Consider the following 23,210-nt stretch of genomic DNA (forward strand, 5'->3'; position numbering starts at 1 on the left):
AAGGTTCGGGTAAAGGATTAGACCTGGATCCTTTACCCGACCCAGATCCTATTAAACATTAAAAACCCATGCGCCCCCTCATCTTCTTCAATCTAAAACCCATGTGTTGGCCTCTCTTCTTCTTCAATCTAATTCTCTTGTGCTAGCCTCTCTTCTTTTTCAATCTAATTCAGAAAGCTCCAAAGGAAATGCTGGCACATTTTATTGAGGCAGATAAGTAGAGGGAGGTGAATATTCTGTTTTTGTGCTGTCATCTGCAGGAGGTCCAATGAGGTATATCTCAATTGGGTTACTGAGGTCCGTGCATCTAACTGTGGCTGTTATTAGCATGCTCAATCGGCAAAAGCAAAAAAAAAAAAAAACTTCTTGCTGAATGAGCGCGTCAGTTCCTTCAGGTTCGTATCCTAAAATCATGGTTTTCAATCTTCATTGCAGGCACCTAAAAGTTTTCTGAGAGGCAGATACAAGCTTATCCAAAAGCTATTGTTTTCGATGTGAGATAGATGAGGTTCAAAAATCTGCTGCGGTAAAGGGTGTTGAGGCCATTTTCATCTTCACGAATTGCATATGGACCCAAAAGAGTGTATGTTTTCCATCATCCTTTGTTGGGGACAAACAGTGAGTACATTGGATTTTCACACAAACTACATAGGATGTTATTTTCGTTTAGATGAATAGGCACTAATTGTAAGTTCTTTTTTTTTGAGGATTTTTTTAAAGAAAAGTTTAGAAAATTGTTACTGTATATGAAAAATATTCCTTTAATATTAGCTTGGTGTGCCTTTTTCTTTTTGAAAGTGATTTTTTTGGGTCAAAGGTCATAATACTTGTCATGTGCACATAGTAATGTTGTTCTTTGGATATTCAAGTTTGTGACCAACACTGTTTTGATTCTTGAATCTTATAAACAAAGTTTGTCATCAAGACTGTTTTAAATGGTTAACATGTCATACCAAATCTGAAAGCTTTTTGGCACAACTCTTTTAGGAAACGGGGAGAATGTTCTTTGTCTGTTAATCATAGATCAACTATGTCTCACGACAGATTGAATGGATTGGCTATGTTGTCAATTGAGAAAGAAATGGTTGAACAACTTGATTATACTGATTTGATAGATATTTTTGCATCTAAAACAGCTAGACGAGTAGTGTTTAAGTAGTTTATATAAATATTTTAGACATTGTTATTTGATATAATATAAATATTTAGAATATCATATTTGTTTAGTAAAAATATAAATCTTATCGTTATTTGAATGATGATACTATCAGGTTGTGTCTTATTCTCTTGACGTTCTTGTTTCACTGTAATTTTTTATTTCTAATTTATGTTAGCAGTTAATTTTTGTTAGTTAATTACTATTAATTATTGTTAGTTAATTTCTGTTAATTGATGTTATTGCTAGTTAAATCTAAAAATAATATAAATATTTGTATTAGTTAATCTCTGTTAATTAATGTTGAACAACTTGATTAAACTGATTTGATAACTATTTTGGCCTCTAAAATAATCAGACGAGTATTGTTTAGGTAGTTTATATAAATATTTTATATATTTTTATTTAATATAATATAAATATTTAGAATATTATATTTGTTTAATGTGAATGCAAAATTTATTGTTATTTTGATTCTTTAAAAAAAAATCAGAGGCGCTGCCTCCGAACTCCTACTATTAATAGGGGGCCCATTTTTTTCCCTCCGCCTCAGGCCCCATAAAACACAAGTACGACTCTGATCCACCACCATTCATATATATATATATATATATATAAAGTGAATTGTGAAGAACCAAATTGTTTTTTTTATATAATTAGGTTAAACCACGTACCTCACTTAATCACAAGTTGCAGGCTAATTGGTACCCGTGGTTTCGACCTTATGATGTCCTTTTAACTTGGTGACTTTCATGAGTCCCCCCCCCCCCCCCCATATGATTGCTTGTGGGTAACAGTTGACGTAGCTAAGTGGAGCATGTGCAACATATTCTCTTAAGAAACTGGAGATATAAGAGCAGACTGGCAAAAGCTAGGAAGTTCAGTCCTATAGGCTAAGTTGGTTCACCTACAGCTCAAAGGAGTAATTACATGATCATTAGTTTAGATTGGTAACAAAAATTATTCGGATACCATACTATTTTTCTTTTGTAATATTAACAGATCTATCTTAGTTTATCTTTTGTTGAAGTAAACTGCTACTTGGACTTCACAAAAACTGAGTTGTCAATGCATTAAAGGGGGTTGCTTCTCAAGCCTTGGAGCTGCATGTCTATAATAACAAATATGGTGCATCATTGTTTGTTGCTCGGTCATGGATCTTGTCATCAAATGTGCTTGGAGTAGGCGAGGAACAAATAAAATGCCTGCAACTGGCAATTAATTTCAAGTCAGAATTCTTTTTAGGTTACAAGTGCTCTTGATTACTAATAGGGTGAAATAGGATGAAATATGTGTACTTTTGGCTTAAAGAAAACCTTTACTGAACCAATTAATGGCCAACTATATAGGTGGGCTAGGTGGGGCCTGCTAAGATCTAGAAGCTAGTATGCGGGGCCACTTGACGGAACTGAACTTATAATCATCCTATTTACGTAGCATGGTATGCCCAGGCTTAGCTAGTTATAGGCCATGCCAGATTTAGGAAGCAACTAGTTCTAGAGTCCACATTACTTGGAATCCTTCTTTGTACGTAAGTTTGTAGGAACAAGCAAAGACTAAAAATCGTACAAAAAGTAATATCATTATGTCATATATGAAAAATGAACTGAATAATTAGAGAGAATTAAAAAACACAAAGGGTGATGTCATTGAAAAACTGAAATAAAACCAACGGCTTAAAGTCTCGCTTACTGAGTTATAGATTCACCGTTTTTTAATTATTACAACTATAGGATTCATGTGACTTTTATGGATGAGGAGTTGGTGTAAAAAGTTGACAATCTTCTTAGGAGGTAGGTGGCCTCGTCTTTAGGCGTAGCAATTTTTTTTCTTTTATTTATTGAACTTGAGAGACAATGACTCATTTGGATGACTTTATGACTTATGTGAAATTTTTATTTTAATTTAATTGATGATAATCATTTAGAAAAAATAATTAGGTTTTTGTGCGCTACTTTGGTATTTTTGTCTAAAAAGTAATTAACCCATGAACTCAGACTCCAGAGGTCCCACATTAGGGTATTACAAAGTGGTATTAGAGCCAAGTTGGCATGAAAATTATATCATCTAAATGTTTAATAGATAAAGATTAAATATTAAAGCTAGTTAGAAACATATTAATTATGAATTTTGTGTTGGATAAGAACGAAGAACTTGAACGAGAATAATGTGTCCGTACAGCTATGACACATAGCCATATTAGTATCCATAATAGCTCTGGCTATTTGTGACATGGGACACTGGGTTCAAGGGATGGCGGATGATCGGATGAGAAATCCACCAGTGCCACCTCCTGCTAGTAGAGGGCACTCACATCCTTATGCTCAAGAAACTCGCTAGTTCCGCCATCAGGGAGTGTGAGAGACACTAGGAGGAGAAACCATAGATAGGTTGTCTGCTCGAGGAGTCATGTGAAGGACACATGTCAGTTCTGTGAGGAGTAAGCGGCCCATGTTCAGCGCTCGAGGATGCCATATATCTCCTGCTCTCTATAGAGTTGATGGCAGAACCCAGTAGAGTTGACCTGGCGATTTATAGGGAGGCAATGGCCACTACATTCAGAGAAGAGAATTCAATGTTGTTGGAGATTCAGGCATAAGAATTTGATGTCATTGAAGATTCAGGTAAAAGAGAGGAAAATGACAGTTGTGCCTCCTTCACTTATTTTTATATTTTCTTGCAAGCATATGGTGTTGATCCCTTATCGAGCACCACTAGTTGCAGCCAGGGCTGAAGTGCATGATAGGAAAGGTGGTGTTGTAACATCATGGGTGTTGGTAAACTAGGGAAACTGGTCGGGTGAACTAGAAGATAGAGAGCCCGCATACACTCCGGATTCTCCCACCTACACTCTAGCTTCTCCCTCCTACATGTCGAACTAGATTGCCAGTCAGAGAAGATCTTATTTATAGTGTCTAGTTTATATGTAATGAAACTTAAGATTATATTAATGCTATTTGGTTTAGTGTTTTGATGACCTTACCTATGTACTGCATTGGAAATAAATAAAATGCTTATTAAGAAAATTTATGTTATGTTGTGTGTATATGTTATATGATCTGTTTCAAATAAAATAACGTTATAAGTACTAAATCACATGTATAACAAATTGCAATGCAGTACGTAATGGTCACTCATAGAAGGAAGTGTTAGTTTCTGAAACCCCAATACTTCAACCTTCACATTCTAGGGTGTTAGAAAACTAGCCATACCAACAATCATATCATGTCAGAAAGTCGGCAAATACATTCGAGAAGGATGTGTTGGACTTTTGGTATACATGAAGATTGATAATAAGGATGACCTTTGAATGACATGTATAGACATTATGCGAGAATATGTCGATGTTTTTCGGAGAAACTTTCAGGTCTTCCTCCAGATCGAGAGATTTAGTTTCAGATTAATCGTGTCCTGTAAACCAAACTCATTTCTAAGGTACCTTATAGAATGAAACACGCAAAACTCAGAGAACTCAAGGAGTAACTTCAGGAATTATTGGATAATGGTTTCATCTGACCATTAGTATTCTCGTGGGGTGCTCCAATCTCATTTGTCGAGAAGAATGATGGGTTATTGTCGATGTGCATTAACTACCGACAATTAAATGTAGTGACTATCAAGAATAAAAACCTGCTACCTCAAATTGATGATTTGTTTGATAAATTGTAAGAAACTGCATGTTTTTTGAAGTTTGACTTGTGTTCTAGGTATCACCAGCTAAAAAACAGAAAAAATGATGTGGCTAAGACAACTTTTAGATCAAGATATGGCTATTATAAATTCTTAGTCATGCCTTTTGGATTAACAAACGTACCTACAATGTTCATGGATTTAATGAATAAAGTTTTCATACCATACTTAGACATGTTTGTTGTGGTGTTCATCCATGAAAAAGCAGCATGAAGAGCATTTAAGGATTATTTTGCAAACACTTAAAGGACATAAGTTTTATGCCAAGTTCTTAAGGTGGGAATTTTGGCTGAAGGAAGTGTCTTTTATTAGCCATATCATATCCAAAGATGGAGTTATGGTAGATCTTGCGAAGATTAAAGCAGTTTTTAATTGGCTTATACCCGAAAATGCTACTGAAATTCGTAGTTTCTTAGGATTGGCTGGTTATTACAGAAGATTTGTGGAAGGATTCATAGTGTTGACAGCTCCTCTGACCAAACTTACAAAAAAAGATATCAAGTTTGAGTGGAATGATAAGTGCGGACAAATTTTTAAGATCAAGAAGCACTTAAGCACAACATTGGTCTTAGTATTGCCTTCAAAACCAACAGGTTTCACTGTCTACAATGATGCCTCAGATAAAGGTTTGGATTGTGTATTAATGCAACATAGAAAGATAATAGCTTATGCTTTGTGCCAAGCTAAAAACCCATGAAGTGAACTATCTGATCCATGACTTGGAGTTAACTATTATGGTGTTCACCTTTAAGATTTGATGACATTATATGTATGATGAACAATTCAAAGTGTTTACCGACCATCAAAACCTGAAATATTTATTTTCTCGGAAAGATTTTAATCTAAGGCAATGAAGATGACTTGAATTTTTAAAGGACTATGACTTAAAGCTGAAGTATCATCCAGAAAAAGCTAATGTAGTCACTGATGCCCTTAGCAAGAAGTCAGGGGCTTTAGTCAGACTCTCAGATTGAGAATTATTTTCCACCATTACTCATTATAAAGCAGAAGCTCAGTGTCTACCAGGTCGGTTACTATTTGTGCAGACTACCCTGAGATAAGATTTGTTGGATCAAATTAAGGAGCAACAACCCTTAGACCCATAATTGGAAAATATGAGAAAAGCAATCTCTGAAGGTGAAGTTCTAGACTTCATGGTAGATGAGCAGGGTCTCTTAAGATTCTGAGATAGAGTGTGCTTTGCTAAGGATGATCATCTTAGAAAGCAGTTGTTAGATGAGATGTATCACTCGAGATATGTCATTCATTCAGGTAGTACTAAAATGTATCAAGATCTAAAGAATATATTTAGGTGAAGTGGCATGAATAGGGACATTATAGAGTTTATGAACATACATTTGTTGTGTTAGTAAGTGAAAATTGAGTATCAGCGACCCAGAGGACTAATGCAATCATTTTTCATACATGAGTCAAAATTGACAGATATCACTATGGATTTTGTTTCAGAGCTTTCAAAAAAAAATGAGATGGATTCAGTGTGGGTTATTGTGGACAGGCTGATTAAATCAGCTCACTTCTTAGCTTATAAGACAACTCACTTTTGTGACCAGCTGGCCCAACTATTCATTAGAGAGACAGTCAAACTCCATGAAGTGGTTGATTCGATTATGTTAGACAGGGACTCCAAGTTCATTTCACAGTTCTGGCAGAGTTTTCAGGATGCAATGAGAACACAATTAAAGATAAGCACGATAGACAGACAGTAGGAGCAAACCATTCAGACTCTAAAAGATATGTTACGAGCATGTATACAATGACTCATAAAATGATATTCTACCCTTGATGGAGTTTGCCTACAATAACTTCCAGGCGAGCATAGATATGACTCCCTTTGAGGCACTGTATGGTTGATGGTATCAAATTTCTTTGTATTTGGATGAGGTCAAAGAGAGAAGATTGTTGGGGTCTGAGTTGGTGCCGCATATGAAAGAGTAGGTCAAATTCATTCGAGAGTGTCTACTGGCAACACAGATTCATCAGAAAAATTATGCGGACTAGAGGTATTGTGAGTTAGAGTTTGAGCAAAGTGACCATGTGTTTTTTAAAATTTCTCCCTTTAAAGAAGTAATGTGTTTTGGTCGAAAAGGAAAATTGAATCCAAGATACATTTGACTCTTTGAGATACTCATGAGGGTTGGTCTGACAACTTACCGTTTAATTCTATCATGTTCCTTGTCCAAAATTCATAATGTATTTTGTTTTCATGTTGCAAAAATCTCATTCATATTGGATACAATAGAGTCAGTTTTGGAAATTCATAATGATATGAGCATTAAAGAGGATCTTATTGAAATTTTGAATACAAATGAACAAAAGATGCCAAACAAGGTTATTCTTTTCGTCCTAGTTAGATAGAGGAATCACAACAGGAGTGCGGCTACTTGGGAGCATGAGTTGGATATCCATGCATAATTTTCACATTTATTTTCAGGAAAGATTCATGACAAATCTTCCTTTATAGAGAGTAGAATTATAGAACTCACTCGACACAATCAGGTGGGGAGGACAAACATTGAACAAAAAAAAATAATAAATCATGGGGAAGATGGTTCCTTCAACTGTGAAACTATCTCTCCCTTCTTCTTTTTTGTAGAAGGTGAGGATAAACCTCGCTCCCCATGATCATCGGGTGGGGTGAGGTTTATCATTATTGTGAGCTCCCTGCCCCACTCGACGAAAGAGGAAAAAAAACAGGGATTGTGAGAGGGAGTTAAGAACGAGAGAGAAGGTAGAGAGTGTCGGCCGAGCACCACTGCCGGAAGAGGTAAAACTCCTCCCCTTTTCTATTTTCCTTTTTTTGTTTATTTTTTTTAGAAGGTCGGCAGTCATGGCTTCTGGCATATGAAAAAAGAGGAAGTCGGCGGCCATGGATGCCGACATCGTTACACACACAGAGAGAGAGAAAGAGAGAGAGAGAGAGTAATCGAAGGTTTTCGACAACCTCAGCCTTTGCGACATGCTTGAAGGGAGGAAGTTGACAACCACCAGCTGCTGGTATCATCCCAGAGAGAGACATAAAGAGAAAAGGGGAGGAAGCCGACAACCTCAACCTAGTCAGTAGAATCTACTCACTCTGGGGGTAAACCAGACCGAACCAACTAAAAAAAAAGGTGTCTCGACTGACTAAACTAGTCTGAACTTAACCAAACCGAGTCAGTTTCACCAAATCGGTCTGGGTTCTCTGACTAAGACCGACGCGATCCAGGTTTAGTCCATACCGAGTCTGGTCAATGTGTTCGTTAGCTTATCTCGGTCGACCAAACCAGTTTAGACTAAAATGGATTGAGTCGGTCTGACCAAATTTGTCTGGGTGTGAACCCAAACTGGGTTGGGTTTGACAGGTCTCAGTTTTCTATTTTGGGTCTGGATTGAACTGGACAAGACTGGGTTTGAGTTCAACTCGATTTAGTTAGTCTAAATTGGTCCAGATTTGACCAGACCCAAACTGAACCGAATCTTGATCCATTGTATGACCAAAAGGACCAGTCCTGGATCAAGATCATAATTGAATTTGGATCCATTCAGTGACTTGTTGGATCAATTTTGGATTCAGAATATAATTGGATCTAGATCTAATCCATATGTAGATGGATTAGTTATGGATCCATATCAGAACTGGGTCTGGATCCAGACTGACAGTTCTAAATTCATATTAGAACTAAGTTTAGATCCAGTTTGTGACTAGTTGGATCAATTTTAGATTCAAAATATAACTGTGCCTAGATCAAGTTTATGATTAGGTGGATTGGTTCTGGATCTAGAATAGAATTAAAATAGATCTAGTCTAGTCTGTTCTAGATTGGATAAGTTTTGCTTCTTGTCTGGAACTGAACTAAACCAGTCCAGGCTGTCTATGATTAAGACAAAGCAGGATAAGCTCAGTTTATTCTTAGTTGAGACAGTTTGGGAACAGTCCAGTTACACCAAACTTAGACTGAGCTTATTCTTAGTTGAGACAACTGGATATGGATCTGCACAATTTAGTAAGTGGATTCGAGATGGAGTTTAAAGAGTCCAGATGAGTCTAAACCCAAACCTAATGGGGTTCAGACTAGGTTCAGTAAACCTAGTGTTATAAACTTAGATTAAGCTTGGTCTGACCTGAGTTGAGTGAGGTCAAATTGTAGAAAGTTAAAATAGTCAAACTACCCTTGTATGTGTGACCCGATATCAAGTTAGTAAAACAAGTATAACTTTGCACCCCCGAACTCAGAATTGAGTGAGGTTTGATGTGTTGGGTTCGTATAACAAAGAGAAATCTGCCTGTCATGATGACCAAACTAGAAGCACAAAATTCGACGTCTGACAAACCACCTCAAGAGGGATATTTTGGTAATTTTGATAAAATACAAAGAATATTTATTTATTGATATAAATATGCTTGTGTGATGATCAGATTCTATTATTAGAGTATCGTGAGACTCGACTGCAGACTAGAGTGTATCATTTGCATTCGAGGTAAGGAAAAATATAAGCATTTTAGTTAATAAAATATTGTATGCTAACGTATTTGTGAATTAGACTACATAAAATCATGGTTACTTGAGATTACGACTGTATTCTAATGAGTTTGCAGCTGCATATTAAAAATACAATTTTCTTGTGATTAGAGAATGAATGCATGTGAATTAGTCCTGATGTCATAAATGATTTGATGTATTTATGATACTTCAGTATGAGTTGCATGTAGTGAATTATTGTATTTTAGATAAAAATACATTTTTGAGTTTGTAAAGAACTTAAAAATACATGCATGAGAACAGAGTTCGTAAGATGAGATTGAGTCTCATATTAGTTATAGAGGTGCTACTGTGACTTGAAATACTTTAGCATATTAAAACCCCATAAATTATCTTGGGTGACAGGTGAAAATTGTTACCTGATGTCTGTCAGCATGACAACCGCCATTGTTAGGGCCCTCAGGATTTATAGATGTAGATAGACTATATCTCTGCATGCTTAGAAAATTGGTAAACCTTAGAGCCCTAAGATTGTCCCTTGAGAATACTTTATTGAGAATATCCCTTGAGAACACTTGTCGAGAGACAATGAATATGAATTTGAGTGAGAGCTCATGTGAATGCATATTATATATGTTCTAAAAAATTTTAGGGTTTCACTGAGAGATTTGAGACTAAAGTTAGATTAAGATGTAGCATGAACCACGAAAGACCTTGGGTCAGGTATAACTCGAGATTACTGACTTGTTGGTTTGTTATCGAGGGACATACACTACAGTGAACAGGGGGAGTGGTTCATAGTCTAACCAACACCATATAATTGGAGTATTCTACATGGGTTGGTATGCCCATAGTAGGCTATTATTGGTATAGCCAAAGTAGATAGTGGTTATCATGGAGAGTATGCTAACTTTTGAGAATCGAGTGAGAAACTGGAAAAAATTAAAAGACACAAATATGTGTCTGATGTATGATCGAAATACTAAAATAAGACTAGGAGCTTAGAGACTACTACAGTTATAAATATGAGTTTATTCTTCTTATAATTTATCTCTTATTGAGTTGTAAACTCACCCCCCTTTTAATTATTATAACTGTGGGTTCCAAGTGGCTTTTGTGGAATAGGACTTAGTGTAGGACGTTGCCAGCCTTCTCAGGACGTACGTGGCCTCGTCTTCTAGTAGGGTAGTTTTCTCTATGATGTCTCATTTGGATGATGTAGCCTTTATGACTTTTGTAATTTCTTATCTAAATTTAATTAATGACAGTCATTTAGAAAAAAAAATCGGTACCATGCTTTTGTGTGCTACTTTGGTATTTTCCTCTAAGAAGTAATATCCATGAACCCAAACTTTAGATATCTCGAGTGACAGCTAGCGGTGCAAACAAATTGGATATGAATGGTGACATGAGAGATCTAAATCTGACACCAAATTGTAAGCAATAAGTCTAAATTTGAACTCAAATTCAAGTGTGATCTGACCAAGTAAAGTTGAATTTGGATCCTAATTTCATATGAAGAGGTTGAATCTAGTAAAACTCCTCTAAAGACTTTTACATAAAAAAATAGATTGAATTCAATACTGAACTCCTCTATATCCAGCTGATCATTTGATTGATTGTATTTCTAATTTTGTTTGACTAGCAACATGACATCTAAGGGATGGACAACGAGCTCGGTCAGGCTTGGTCAAGCTTCACCTATCAACTGGTTGGATCGAGTTGAATCCCAGTTCAGGTAGGAGCCAAGTCCAGGCCCATGGACTAAACCGGGTCAGGCCTGGCTAGATCCTTAGCAAACAATCCATGCTAAACAAATTTATGTGGTTAGATTGAGTTGATACAACTTGCTCATATGATTTTTAGCTCATTAATTCTTTACCTTCATTAGTAGCACATATTTTTTCTCAGTTTATATTTAATACCTATATCACATGGACACACCATTTTATCCGTGGTGACATGAGCGGACACATGGACACCAACATCGACACATAAGGTGAATATTTTAATATTATTTTAGTATTTTTAATATTTGTAATGTTAAAATACCCTGAAAAATATTTTTTATTGAATAAAACTTTTTAAAAATCCATGGCTTATTTTCCAAAAAAAAAATCAAACTTTCAAGTTGAATCAGTGTTACATGTCCTCGTGTATATGTGTCTTTGTGACAGTTTAATACAATCAATTGTAGATCAAATATAGTTGGAATCTCATGATACAAATTGTTTTGACTCAATCTAACCTTGTAGATGTGTTTAACATGATCAAATTAGTGAGAAACGACTCTTGGATCATGTTTTTCAATGAAAAACAATTTTTTTAATATAAAAAATATCAGTGCATTTACAACCGTTAATTTTTGCATTGCCTAGAAAACATGTCCATAGGTCGGATTCCACCGATTCAAAAGCCAATTCTCATTAAAAACAACATGTAGAGCACATCCATGCATGGGGCCACTTGGACCGAAAAAAAATACAAGTTGCTAAGTTGTTTGCACATACAAACGATTGTAGCACATCCATGGTGCCACTTTTCTAGCAAACTACCTTACTAACCAGGCTTTTGAAGGGGGTTTCCATATTTTTCTTAAGTCAGACCATACAAATGCGTTCTACATGCCTGATTTTATAGGAATCAACTCTTGGATCATCTGAATTCGATATGCATGTAAGTTTTTATAAGGTTTAAAAATTCGATGATATAAGATTTTTTTAATATTAAATGATTAAAAAATCATGTTTTCATCAATAAAACACTGTCCAAGTATCATTTTTTTGTTAATTGACCGTGGCAAACACATCTGTATGGTCATATTTAAGTAATACATAGGAAAAACTCTTCAAAAGCTTGGTTAGCAAGATGTTTAGCTAGAAAAGTTGTTAGCAGCTACCACCTTTTTTATTTCTCTCTCTCTCTCTCTCTCTCTCTCTCTCTCTATATATATATATATATATATATATATATATATATATATATATAGTACTTTTAAAGGTTTTTTTTTTTAAATATGACCATTAAGATGTGATCTACATACTTGATTTTATAGGAATGACTCTTGTATCGCTCCGAAAAACAGGTAGGTATTTATAATATTTAAAAATTGATGGTATGCAATTTTTGTAAGTATTCATTGTTTAAAAAGTAATATTTTTATCAAAAAAACATTATCCAAGTATCATTTTCTAACAAAATCAACCACGCCAAATACATCTGAAGGGTTAGTTTTAAGAAAAACAACCTGAAAACACCTAGTCATTGATCTTAGACTAAATAAGTGGTACGCAGCTACCACTTTTTATACATATATACATTTGCTCATGTCAGCATTAACTACAAATAAGTTTTTTTTTTCATGAAATTGACCTTATAGGTGTGATCTACACGTTTAGGTTAATGGAGGTTAGCTCTTAGATAGTATGTAGACACAATTTTATGAGCCTTAAAAAATCAACCACATACAATGTGCAATGTTTTTTTGGCTCATAAAATTGTGTTTTTTCATCGGAAACACATGATCCAAAAGCTGGTTCCTACCATGTGGACCATGCTGAATCCATCCATGAAGTCGGATTGGGTGAATACAACCCGTGCATATGATTTCCAGCTCATTCGGACGGTCAAGTCGACATTAGCAAATGTTAGCCATATATACATTGATTTTAAAGATCTTAAAAAACCTACATGTATGCCATAATCACATGCCATAATAAAAAATTGGAGATTACATCTATAAGGTCTTATCAACAAAAAAACTCAAAAAAAATAGAAAAATTGAAGCTTCTATTAGGTGGGAGTAGGTACTCCGAGAGCACCTTATCATTACTAATATATATTGGGTTAAACCAACAAAATATGATTTTCATAGGTTTTTTTATTTTTTTTTAAATTTCACTGTACTGATGTCATCTAGATGTTTGATTTTATAGAAATGGACATTTAGATCATCCGATTATGATGTATAAGAATGATCTTTTAAAGCTTGAAAATCAATGACTCAAAATGTTTATAAATATTCAAACATACAAAATCATATTTCTTGACGATGATCCAATAGTCAAATTCAAGCAAATGAATCATGTCAAATGCATATGTAGGGTTAGATTTGCAAGAAAACCTTATGAAAAACTCAGTTCATGCTAGTTTACATAGTCCAGTTTTCCTATATATATATATATATATATATATATATATATATATATATATATATATATATATATATATATATATATATATATATATATATATATATATATATATATATATATATATATAGTCACTAGAACATGAGAACTAATGTATGAACCGTGATTTTCATGATTTTTTTATTTTTTTCTCTTGAATCCAATCATACAGATGTGATCTACATGTTTGGTTTTATAAAAACCTGCTCTTGAATCATCCGATTTTGATGCATAAATAAGATTTTTTAAGGCTTTAAAATCAATGGCTCATAACCATCATAAATATTCAAGCATTCAAAAATAACATTTTTTCATAAAAAATACACGATCCAACAGTTGATTTCTAGCAGATTCACCATGCCAAGCACATCCACATAGTTGGATTTACAAAAAAAAAATTTGTTGAAAATGATCATATTTTTAGTTTTCATATTCTAGTTCTCATATTTCAGTTCGCATATTTGGGTTGGGGTGACTCATGTCTAGCCCACCAAAATCAGGGTCAGGCCTATGCTTAGCTGGGGTTGGGCTCTAGTTCAAAAACTAGGCCCAAGCCCGGTCAGACCCTTTGCATTTGACTCAAACTTATGGGTTCTAGCGTGTCAACAAAGAAAGAAGTTTGTCAATTGAAGACTTGGATGTAACATGACATGCGAACACACTGCGACACATGTGCGTGCGTGCGAGAGAGAGAGAGAGAGAGAGAGAGAGAGAGAGAGAGAGAGGTATCTCCAACTACTGCTTAGGGCATGCAGAATATATGGGCTGTATGCTTAGGTTACAATCATGTACACGGCCATTGTAGGTGTTACAGCTTCCAATAGATCCCCAATCTGTGGAGGACACCTGACACGATACCCCAAAACGTGATCTCCGCAAAGATGACATAAAGGAGAATGCCTACTCTCTCAGAGTGCCACACCTTAATGAAGATATGCTTCTTGATCCAATAAACCTGCCAATGGTCCATCAAACACTATAAGCAAGATTATGCAACCCAAATCAAGCCAACACTAGTCACCAACAAATAAACAAATATGGGAAAGTATTTGGTACCCTCGTAGATCCAAACATCCAGTAATTTTGTGGGGGACATATTTGCTACTAATGAAGGTAAGAAATTAATGAGCTAAAAATCATAGGTGCAATTTGTATGGACTCAATCTAGCCACATAGATGTGCCATGGTTTGTTTGACAAGGATCAAGCCTTGTATTGTGCTTTTATGATGTAAAAACATAATTTTTTAGTTATAAAATTTTGGCACATTGTGAGCCATTGATTTTTGAAGCCCTTTAAAAACCTAATTACTTGTCATAATCACAGGATTCAAAACAAGTTTCCTACTAAACAAACCATGTAGATTACATCCATAACATTTGATATACAAAAAATTGAAAAGTTTGAAGAAAATAGTGATTTCTACTCATTAGTTCCTTACCTTCATTAGTAGCCAATATTTACACACACATATACTATTCATTGATAACCAAGACATTGCTGAGATACATAGAAAAAGCTACAATTTCAGAAATTTTCTTGCTGAGCTTGTTAAATTGTAATTCATAAGACAATGTATTTTCTATATATATATTATATATATATTTCTTTCTTGTATTAGTTGTAGGGATATTTTAGTCATTTCTATATTTTACACATATTCATGTTTTTTAATATGATTGTAATTCTTTCTTTTTAATTTTTCTTATTTTTATAATTTTTGTAATTTTTATTTTTGTTCTCTTTTTATGTAATATTTCTGTACACAGTCCGTAGCTGACTCTGTAGTTGACTATGTACAGAGAGACGTTGGGCTCATTCCCAACTCTAATAAGAAGAGCTGTTGGGAATAGCCCAACGCCTCTTTATCTTTAAGTGATTGTAAGCCATATAAATAAGGGCCATGTGAGCCCATTGTAAAGTGTAATTGAGAGAGGAGTTCTGTCTCCTCACATTTATTAAAACAGTGCATTTACTGCACTTCTTTTCTTTTGTGGTGTAAAGCATTTGAATGCTATTTTATGCTATCATTTGAAATATCAAGTTATTTGAAAAACTTGATTGTTTGCAAGGTCTTTTTACATGGCATCAGAGCCGTTGGGAATTATTGAAGAAGAAAGGTGATTATTGAAGAAGATTGCGTGCCTCAAAAGGTGTGCACCAACCTTTCTCTTGATCCTCGACTTGGAGACTAGGAGACTCCTTGCAATATATATCGAAAAAATTATACCACATCAAAGCCGTTGGGAATTGTTGAAGAAGATCGTGTGCCTCGAAAGGCATGTACCTACCTTTCTCTTGATCTTCAACTTGGAGACTCCTTGCAATATATATCGAAAGAATCATACCTTATCAAGTAAGCTCTAAAGACTCGTTTGTGGTAAGATCTTCTTCACTTTATATTTTCTTTCTTCTCAAAATGGTAGAAAAAGACTCTCACTTCTTTCTTGGGTTCAAACTCAATGGCTCAAATTATTATGTTTGGGCCAGTAATATGAAAGCTCATATCAAGGGTAAAGGGCTTTGGAGATATGTCCAAAGCTCACTACCGGAACCGGAACCGGAACCAGAACCAGAACCAATAATTACCTTGGTAGAAAGAGGAGAAATAAAGATTCTTGAAGGTGAAGAAAAAATCAAAGTACTTGAAGACTATCGTAAGAAACTTGAGGAATGTGAGACGAGAAATTTTAAAATCTTATCATGTATTTTCTCATCCGTTGAAACAAAAATCAATGCCAACATTATCAAATTCAAAAAGACCTCTCAAGCATGGCAATATCTTGAAAAAATATATACTTCAAGAGACATGTCTCATAAGTACTATCTTCAAAAAATGGCCTTGACCCTCCAATAAGGCGAAATGACTATTAGAGAGTATTTTGCGGAGTTATCCTCTATTTGGGATGAGTTTGCTATGCTTGAGCCCAAATGGAGTGGTGAAGCCATTGAGCTTAGGCATAAACAATTAAAAAATGATTACTTTTTAAATGGGTTTAGACCTGAATTTGAACAAATACGATCATCTCTTCTATCCGCCTTTACTTTCCCTTCTCTTGAGGATGTAATTACTAAATTAAGTGGGGAAGAGACACATATGGGTATAAGCAAAAATAACCCAAGTGTTCTTGCAACACCTTCCAACTAAGAAGAAGGTGAAGGTGTTAATGTTGTTTCAAGACCGGAAAACAATTTGAGAACTTACAAACCTCCTCACTTCAAAAATCAAAATCAAGGAGCAAGGAAAAATAGTGGGCAAGGTGGAAAAAGATATTATAGCAAAGTCGTGTGCCACTTTTATAAGGAACCGGTGCACATCAAACTAGTTTGTCCAAAATGGAAGAAGTTACTTGCCATGGCTACCACATCACAACCCCAAAAGAAAGTTCATCTTCTTCAAATAGAGCTCTTTCTTTGCATCAAATTGTGGAAGCACTTCAACCGCTTCTTAAGGGGGCAATTTCCGAAGCTGCAATGTCAACTTTCTCTCCTCCTGGTAAGACTTCTTGGCTTTTAGATTCGGGTGTCTTCTTTCATACGTTTCCAAGTATTTGTTCCTTTATCGAATATTCAAAAAATTCATCTTCATCCTTTGTTTCAACTGCAGATGGAGCTTCTCTTGAAATCAAAGGAATTAGAAATTTTGAAAAACAAGGTTTTTTTATCCCAAGAATTAGATTTATACCAAAATTAAACTTAAATTTGTTTTCGGTCTCTCAACTCTCGGACTATAGATGTGATATAAATTTTTCATCTGATAAATGTTGGATACAGGATCGCCAGTCTGGGAGGTTGATTGGGGAAGGCTCTAGGAAGGGAGATCTATACTATGTCGACTTCCTTCAAATTCCAAAAAACCCTTTTTGTAACGTTGTCCAACATAAAGATATTAATGTATGGCATAAAAGGCTTGGACATCCCAATATTGTTAAAATTTCTTATTTACCTTTTGTTAAACATCTTTGTAAAAGTGATTTTACTTGTAATGATTGTACTCTTAGAAAGATGAGAAGTTTATCTTTTAATCAAAGATCTATGTTTACAACAAGACCATTTGAAATTGTCCATTCGGATGTATGGGGACAGACACCTTTTTATCAAAAGGGGGGTTTTCGTATTATGTGATTTTTGTTGACGATTACACTAGATATTGTTGGATATTTTTTCTTAAGCGCAAACATGAGGTTTTTACGACATTCAAAACATATCATATGATGATCAAAAACCAATTTAATGGTGAAAATTCTTAGAACTGACTCTGGAGGAGAATACCTATCAAATGAATTCAAAAGATATCTTGAGAGTTATGGTATTCTTCATCAAAAATCTTATCTGAAAACACCTCAACAAAATAGATTAACCGAAAGAAAATATAGACATATCATTGAAACTACTCGAACCCTTCTCATTTCACATAACATACCAAAAAAATTATGGGCTGAGGCAGCTCTCACATCTGTCTATCTCATAAATCGGCTTTCATCCAAAAATTTAAACAAAATTTCACCTTTTAAAATGTTGTATACAAAAGAACCTGATTATAATAGGTTAAGATTTTTTGGATGCAAATGTTTTGTTCTTACGGACAAGAATGACAAGCTTTCCCCAAAAGCTATCACATGTGCTTTTCTTGGTTACTCCGAAACTCAAAAGGGGTTTCGATGTTATGATATTAAAAATGACAAATTATATGTGTCCAGAAGTGTGAGTTTTCTGAAAAATGTTAGTGGTTTTGAAAAATGTGAACATCATGAAGAAAATATGGATTATTCTTTTTTATTTGAGTTATTATCTAGAAATGATTATGCTAGTGATGATGAGTTCCCACGTAATGACTAGTGATAATGAAGTTGAGGAAAATAACTCTTTACTACACCCATCTACCTATCAACCTATTGATGAAGAAACATCTAGAGATCCTATCACATATTCCCATAGATATACAAATAATTTTAGAAGTACAATAGAAAAATATAATGAATCTAGTGGAACTACCTCTTCAAATGAAGAAAATCCATGAAGAACTGAGAAAAATAGAAAAGTCTTTTCTAGGTTCATTTCTTATGATTCATTCACACATAAACATAGAGTTTGCCTTAGTGTCATTCACTCATACGTAGAACCCAAGAACTTTGAAGAAGCCAAAAAAAGTATTGAATGGATAGAAGCTATGGAGAATGAACTTAGAGCCCTCAAAAAAGTGAAGACCTGAGAATTTTAAGACCTTCCTAAGAGTAAGAAAACCATAGAGTGTAGATGGGTGTTTAAGGTCAAAACCAAGAGCGAAGGATCTCTAGAAATATATAAACCTCGTCTAGTAGCCAAAGGATATAGTCAAGAATACGGGATTGACTATGAAGAAACATTTGCTCCTGTTGCACGGATGGTTACTATTAGATGCCTTATTACCATCGCTTCTATTAAAAAATGAAACATCTACCAAATAGATGTCAAAAATGTCTTTTTAAATGACGATCTTAATAAAGAAGTGTATATGGATGCTCCAGGAATGGAGACTCCTAAAGAAAAAATATTTTATCTCCAGAAAGCACTTTATAGACTAAAACAAACCCCCAAAGCTTGGTATGACAGATTTAACTCTGTAATGTTGAAAAATGGTTTCTCCTTATGTTTTACTGACACTGCTTTATTTGTCAGAAAATCCAATGCAGAAATAGTAATATTGCTTTTATATGTCGATGATATGCTAATAACTGAAAGTGATTCTAAAAGAATTAAGAGCATAAAATCTATTTTAAAAAATAAATTTAAAATGTTTGACTTAGGATTTTTGACCTACTTTCTAGGAATTGAAGTTGCATATTCACATAGAGGTTATTTTCTATCTCAAACTAAACTTGATTATGAGATTCTTGACAGGTCGGGTATTACAGATGATAAAAATTGTGAAACTCCTGCTATAGTAGGAACCAAAAAAAAAATTGATGATGGAATTCTTCTTAAGGACCCCACTCCCTACAGACAACTTATAGGCTCCTTGATGTATCTGAGTATTACTAGACCAGATATTTCACATGCACTTCATATTGTCAGTCAATTTCAACATGCACCAACATCCGTTCATATGAGTGCAATTTTGTGGATCATCAGATACATAAAGGGATCGTTGAATAAGGGAGCATTTTTATCCTCTTCTTCTGAATTAAATTTAATAGCTTATACTTACTGATTGAGGAGGTGATCCAAATAACCGTCACTCCACCACTGGCTTTTGTATATTTTTAGAAGACTCACTAATCTCATAGAGATGTAAGAAACAACAAAATGTATCGTTATCTTCTACCGAAGCTAAATACCGAGCCATGACGACTACTACCATGGAGATTGTATAGATTCATCAGCTACTAAAAGATATGGGGATTAATGTAAAGAGCCCACTAAGCTATGTTGTGATAACAAAAGTGTAATTTATATTGCCAAAAACCATACATTTTATGAGTGGACCAAACACATTGAGATGGACTGTCACTATGTCCGAGAAGCATATTTGAAAGACGTCATAGATCTTCCATATGTAACTTAAGAATATCAAGTGACAGATTTCTTCACCAAATCGTTGTGCTCTCTGCGATTCAACTTCCTTCTTGGCAAACTTTCGATCATTATGCCCTAAGTTTGAGGAGGGGTGTTAAATTGTAATTCATAAGACAATGTATTTTATATTTTATATATATATATATATATATATATATATATATATATATATATATATATATATATTTCTTTCTTGTATTAGTTGTAGGAGTATTTTAGTCATTTTTTTATTTTATGCATATTCATGTTTTTTAATATGATTGTAATTCTTTCTTTTTTATTTTTCTTATTTTTGTAATTTTTATTTTTGTTCTCTTTTTATGTATGGAGATGATAGGAAAGGATATGAATGCTTTGAACCTCACCGACATGGCATTGGATAAAAATGATACGAGGAGAAGGATTCATGTGAAAGACCCAGAATGATTTTCTTTTTTGGTTCATATTGCCGACCCCAATTGTTTTGGGATGAAGGCGTAGTTGTTGTTGTTGTTCTCTTTTTATGTAATATTTCTGTACACAGTCAATAGCTGACTCTGTACAGTGTACTGACTGTTGTACACAATCTGAAATTAGAGACATTGGGCTGATTCCCAACAGCTCTAATAAGAGCTGTTGGGAATAGCCCAACGACTCTTTATCTTTGAGTGATTGTAAGCCTTATAAATAAGGGCCATGTGAGCCCATTGTAAAGTGTAATTGAGAGAGGAGTTTTGTTTCCTCACATTTATTAAAACAGTGCTGCACTTCTTTTCTTTTGTGGTGTAAAGCATTTGAATGCTATTTTATGCTATCATTTGAAATATCAAGTTATTTGAAAACTTGATTGTTTGCAAGGTCTTTTTACAGAGCTATGGTATTGTTGTCGTAAATGAAGAATGGACGCATACCAGAGTATTATTGGGATCATCATAATACCATCCATTAATGAATGCTTCAAAGATGCCTTCTGCTGCCATTACAAAAACTAGCATGGCATTCATACCAATCCACTCAAGTGGTAGAAATACATACTGCACTTTCCAGATGTCCACCTGGATTAACAAAGCATATATTCAAAAGCTGCTTTGGAAAATAAATATCTACTCTTGTTCAGTGTTAAGAAAGGAGAAAACCACATAAAACAAAAGGAATTTTCAGCTTTATGAGAATCAATAGATGCTACAGAGAGGAATTAAAATGAAAAGTAAAAAAAATGTTATGAGCCATGTGGGTGCCAAGCCAGTACAGTTGCTCTTATGAAACAGATAAGGTTAACAAAAGAAAAGGAGCCAAAATCATGTGCCTCTAGACATGCAGAAAAGTTTACGTGACACAAAACAAAGTGAAATTACTCACAGATCAGTTTTCACTTGAACATTGAAGATAGTTGCATTACCATATGCTCAGCAAATTCATTTTTATACAAGTCCATAATATCTTTCCCTTGTTTTCCAATAGGAACTCAAAATGATATGATAATTGAAAGGAAGGAATAAGAATCGGATTCACGTACGAGTGCATAGAAAGCTGAAAATGTCATTGCCGCAGCACCCGCAGTAAGACAAACATAGCTGAAACTGTATAGTTGTTTGTTCAGCGGAATCGCTGAAAAGAACAAAGAAGTGTTATGATGATACACCAAATTAAATATGATAGACTAACCTAAGATATCAGAAATCTGTGAATGCCATATTTCTCACCATCTGTGAAATGAAGAATCAAACCTAAAAGTAGGAGAAAAAGACCAATTGAAACCCAATTTGTAAGCCTTTCAGAGTGATCCTGTAAAAAAATACACACTTGAACTCTCATCTTTAAGACTGCTGTAACTTGACCATAAGCCTATAGGCTGAAACTGACTGTCTAATGAAGGCAACTAAGACACCAACCTTGATATGGACAAGCACGTGACCAAAATGCACTCCCATGATGGTGGTGAGAACTGCCGATATTGAACTGAAGGTTGAAAGATTGAGAAGATAAGTAGGAATCTTGAGAAGAAAGGCTAATTAAAACATGAATTCCCTAACAATGGCAGCAATGGCTAAACTAGAATCTAGTATAATGTGCCCAAATTTCAGTTGATTTTTTATGAAAAATTGGAAGCTCCAACACTCATATGATATCTGTCATTATATAATAGGGGAATAACATTAGCACCAATTCCAAGTGTAATCTATCATATAGGATCATCTCCAAGACTAGAGCAGAAACGAGAGTTCATAACTATGGTAGAAGTGGTGTGAACTATTCTTCATTCAGCTGACCACTTTTCATTTAAGAGTGCATTTAACAGCTTGTGGCAGAAGTGGATCTCAGGACATTGTGGAATCCTTGGACCCCATTCATAGTTGGTGATGCTTCAGCCTACTCATGGAATCAGGCTTGTTCGATGGAATTCTAACTGCCATATTCCTAGAGTTACTACTTGTTTGATTTGTAAAATGCAACTGTAGCAAGAAATATGAATTTCATGTCAACAGAGGAGATACTGGTTGTGACTGTCATTCTAGATATACAGACTTCATCATTTGTGCTTTCTGCTACTCTTACTGCCAAATACTAACCACCATGATGGTAAAAATTTTATTCAGCAGCTCAAGTAGATGGACCAGTGGTTCATTGTTGATAATTCAACAGCAAAGTTCATGACTGCAATACCAAGATTAAGATCAAGCTTGTTCTTAGTTGAATCCCTAATGGACATTGCAGTCTTGCATTGTGTGTCTGCCTGTTTTCTTACAGTGATGAAAACAGGCCTCAATATCTTTCAAAATATGGCCTCAACTAAGACACCAACCTTGATATTGAGAAGATTAATTTCCAGGGACTGGAAAAATATTCATTCCTCTTAATATCTCCCAGCCCTCTCTCACTAGCAGTATCCTTCAAAATATGGCCTATATGAATCACAATGTCTTTAACTAGCCTGGAAAAGATTACAATCGTTGGTAACATTTTTGTACAGACCTCAAAATTCCTTCAGGCTCAAATGGTGCTTGACACCATGCTGGAGCATCAATGCGGAAAGGTCCCTCATAAGGAGAGTATTCAGTGCAAGCCTGTGTTACTTACAGTGATGAAACAAGCATAAAATTATTATTGTCAATTGCCCAAAAACAAAAAAAAAAGTTGCTACTACTATGTGAGAAACACA

The 23,210-nt window shown here is 34.7% G+C and overlaps 1 protein-coding gene across 2 annotated transcripts in view; it reads right to left on the reverse strand.

Annotated features, from left to right (window-relative positions):
* Positions 1-14,245: 14,245 nt before the first annotated feature.
* The window catches only part of LOC149839134 (heparan-alpha-glucosaminide N-acetyltransferase-like protein (DUF1624)), a 34,692-nt gene continuing 25,727 nt past the window's right edge, over positions 14,246-23,210 (reverse strand). The window contains exons 8-13 of one of the 2 annotated variants that reach the window (XM_090002306.1): positions 23,024-23,115; positions 21,943-22,009; positions 21,754-21,835; positions 21,567-21,658; positions 20,962-21,105; positions 14,246-14,472 (exon numbers count right to left, since the gene is read on the reverse strand). In XM_090002306.1, coding sequence (XP_089858432.1) covers positions 14,326-14,472; positions 20,962-21,105; positions 21,567-21,658; positions 21,754-21,835; positions 21,943-22,009; positions 23,024-23,115 — 624 coding nt within the window. In that variant the 3' untranslated portion in view covers positions 14,246-14,325. The remainder of the gene's footprint in view (positions 14,473-20,961; positions 21,106-21,566; positions 21,659-21,753; positions 21,836-21,942; positions 22,010-23,023; positions 23,116-23,210) is intronic. The other variant, XM_090002307.1, reaches the window with a different exon arrangement.

Source organism: Nuphar pumila, chromosome 4 (assembly GCF_984573655.1).
Source record: "Nuphar pumila chromosome 4, dmNupPumi1.hap1.1, whole genome shotgun sequence".
NCBI lineage: Eukaryota > Viridiplantae > Streptophyta > Magnoliopsida > Nymphaeales > Nymphaeaceae > Nuphar > Nuphar pumila.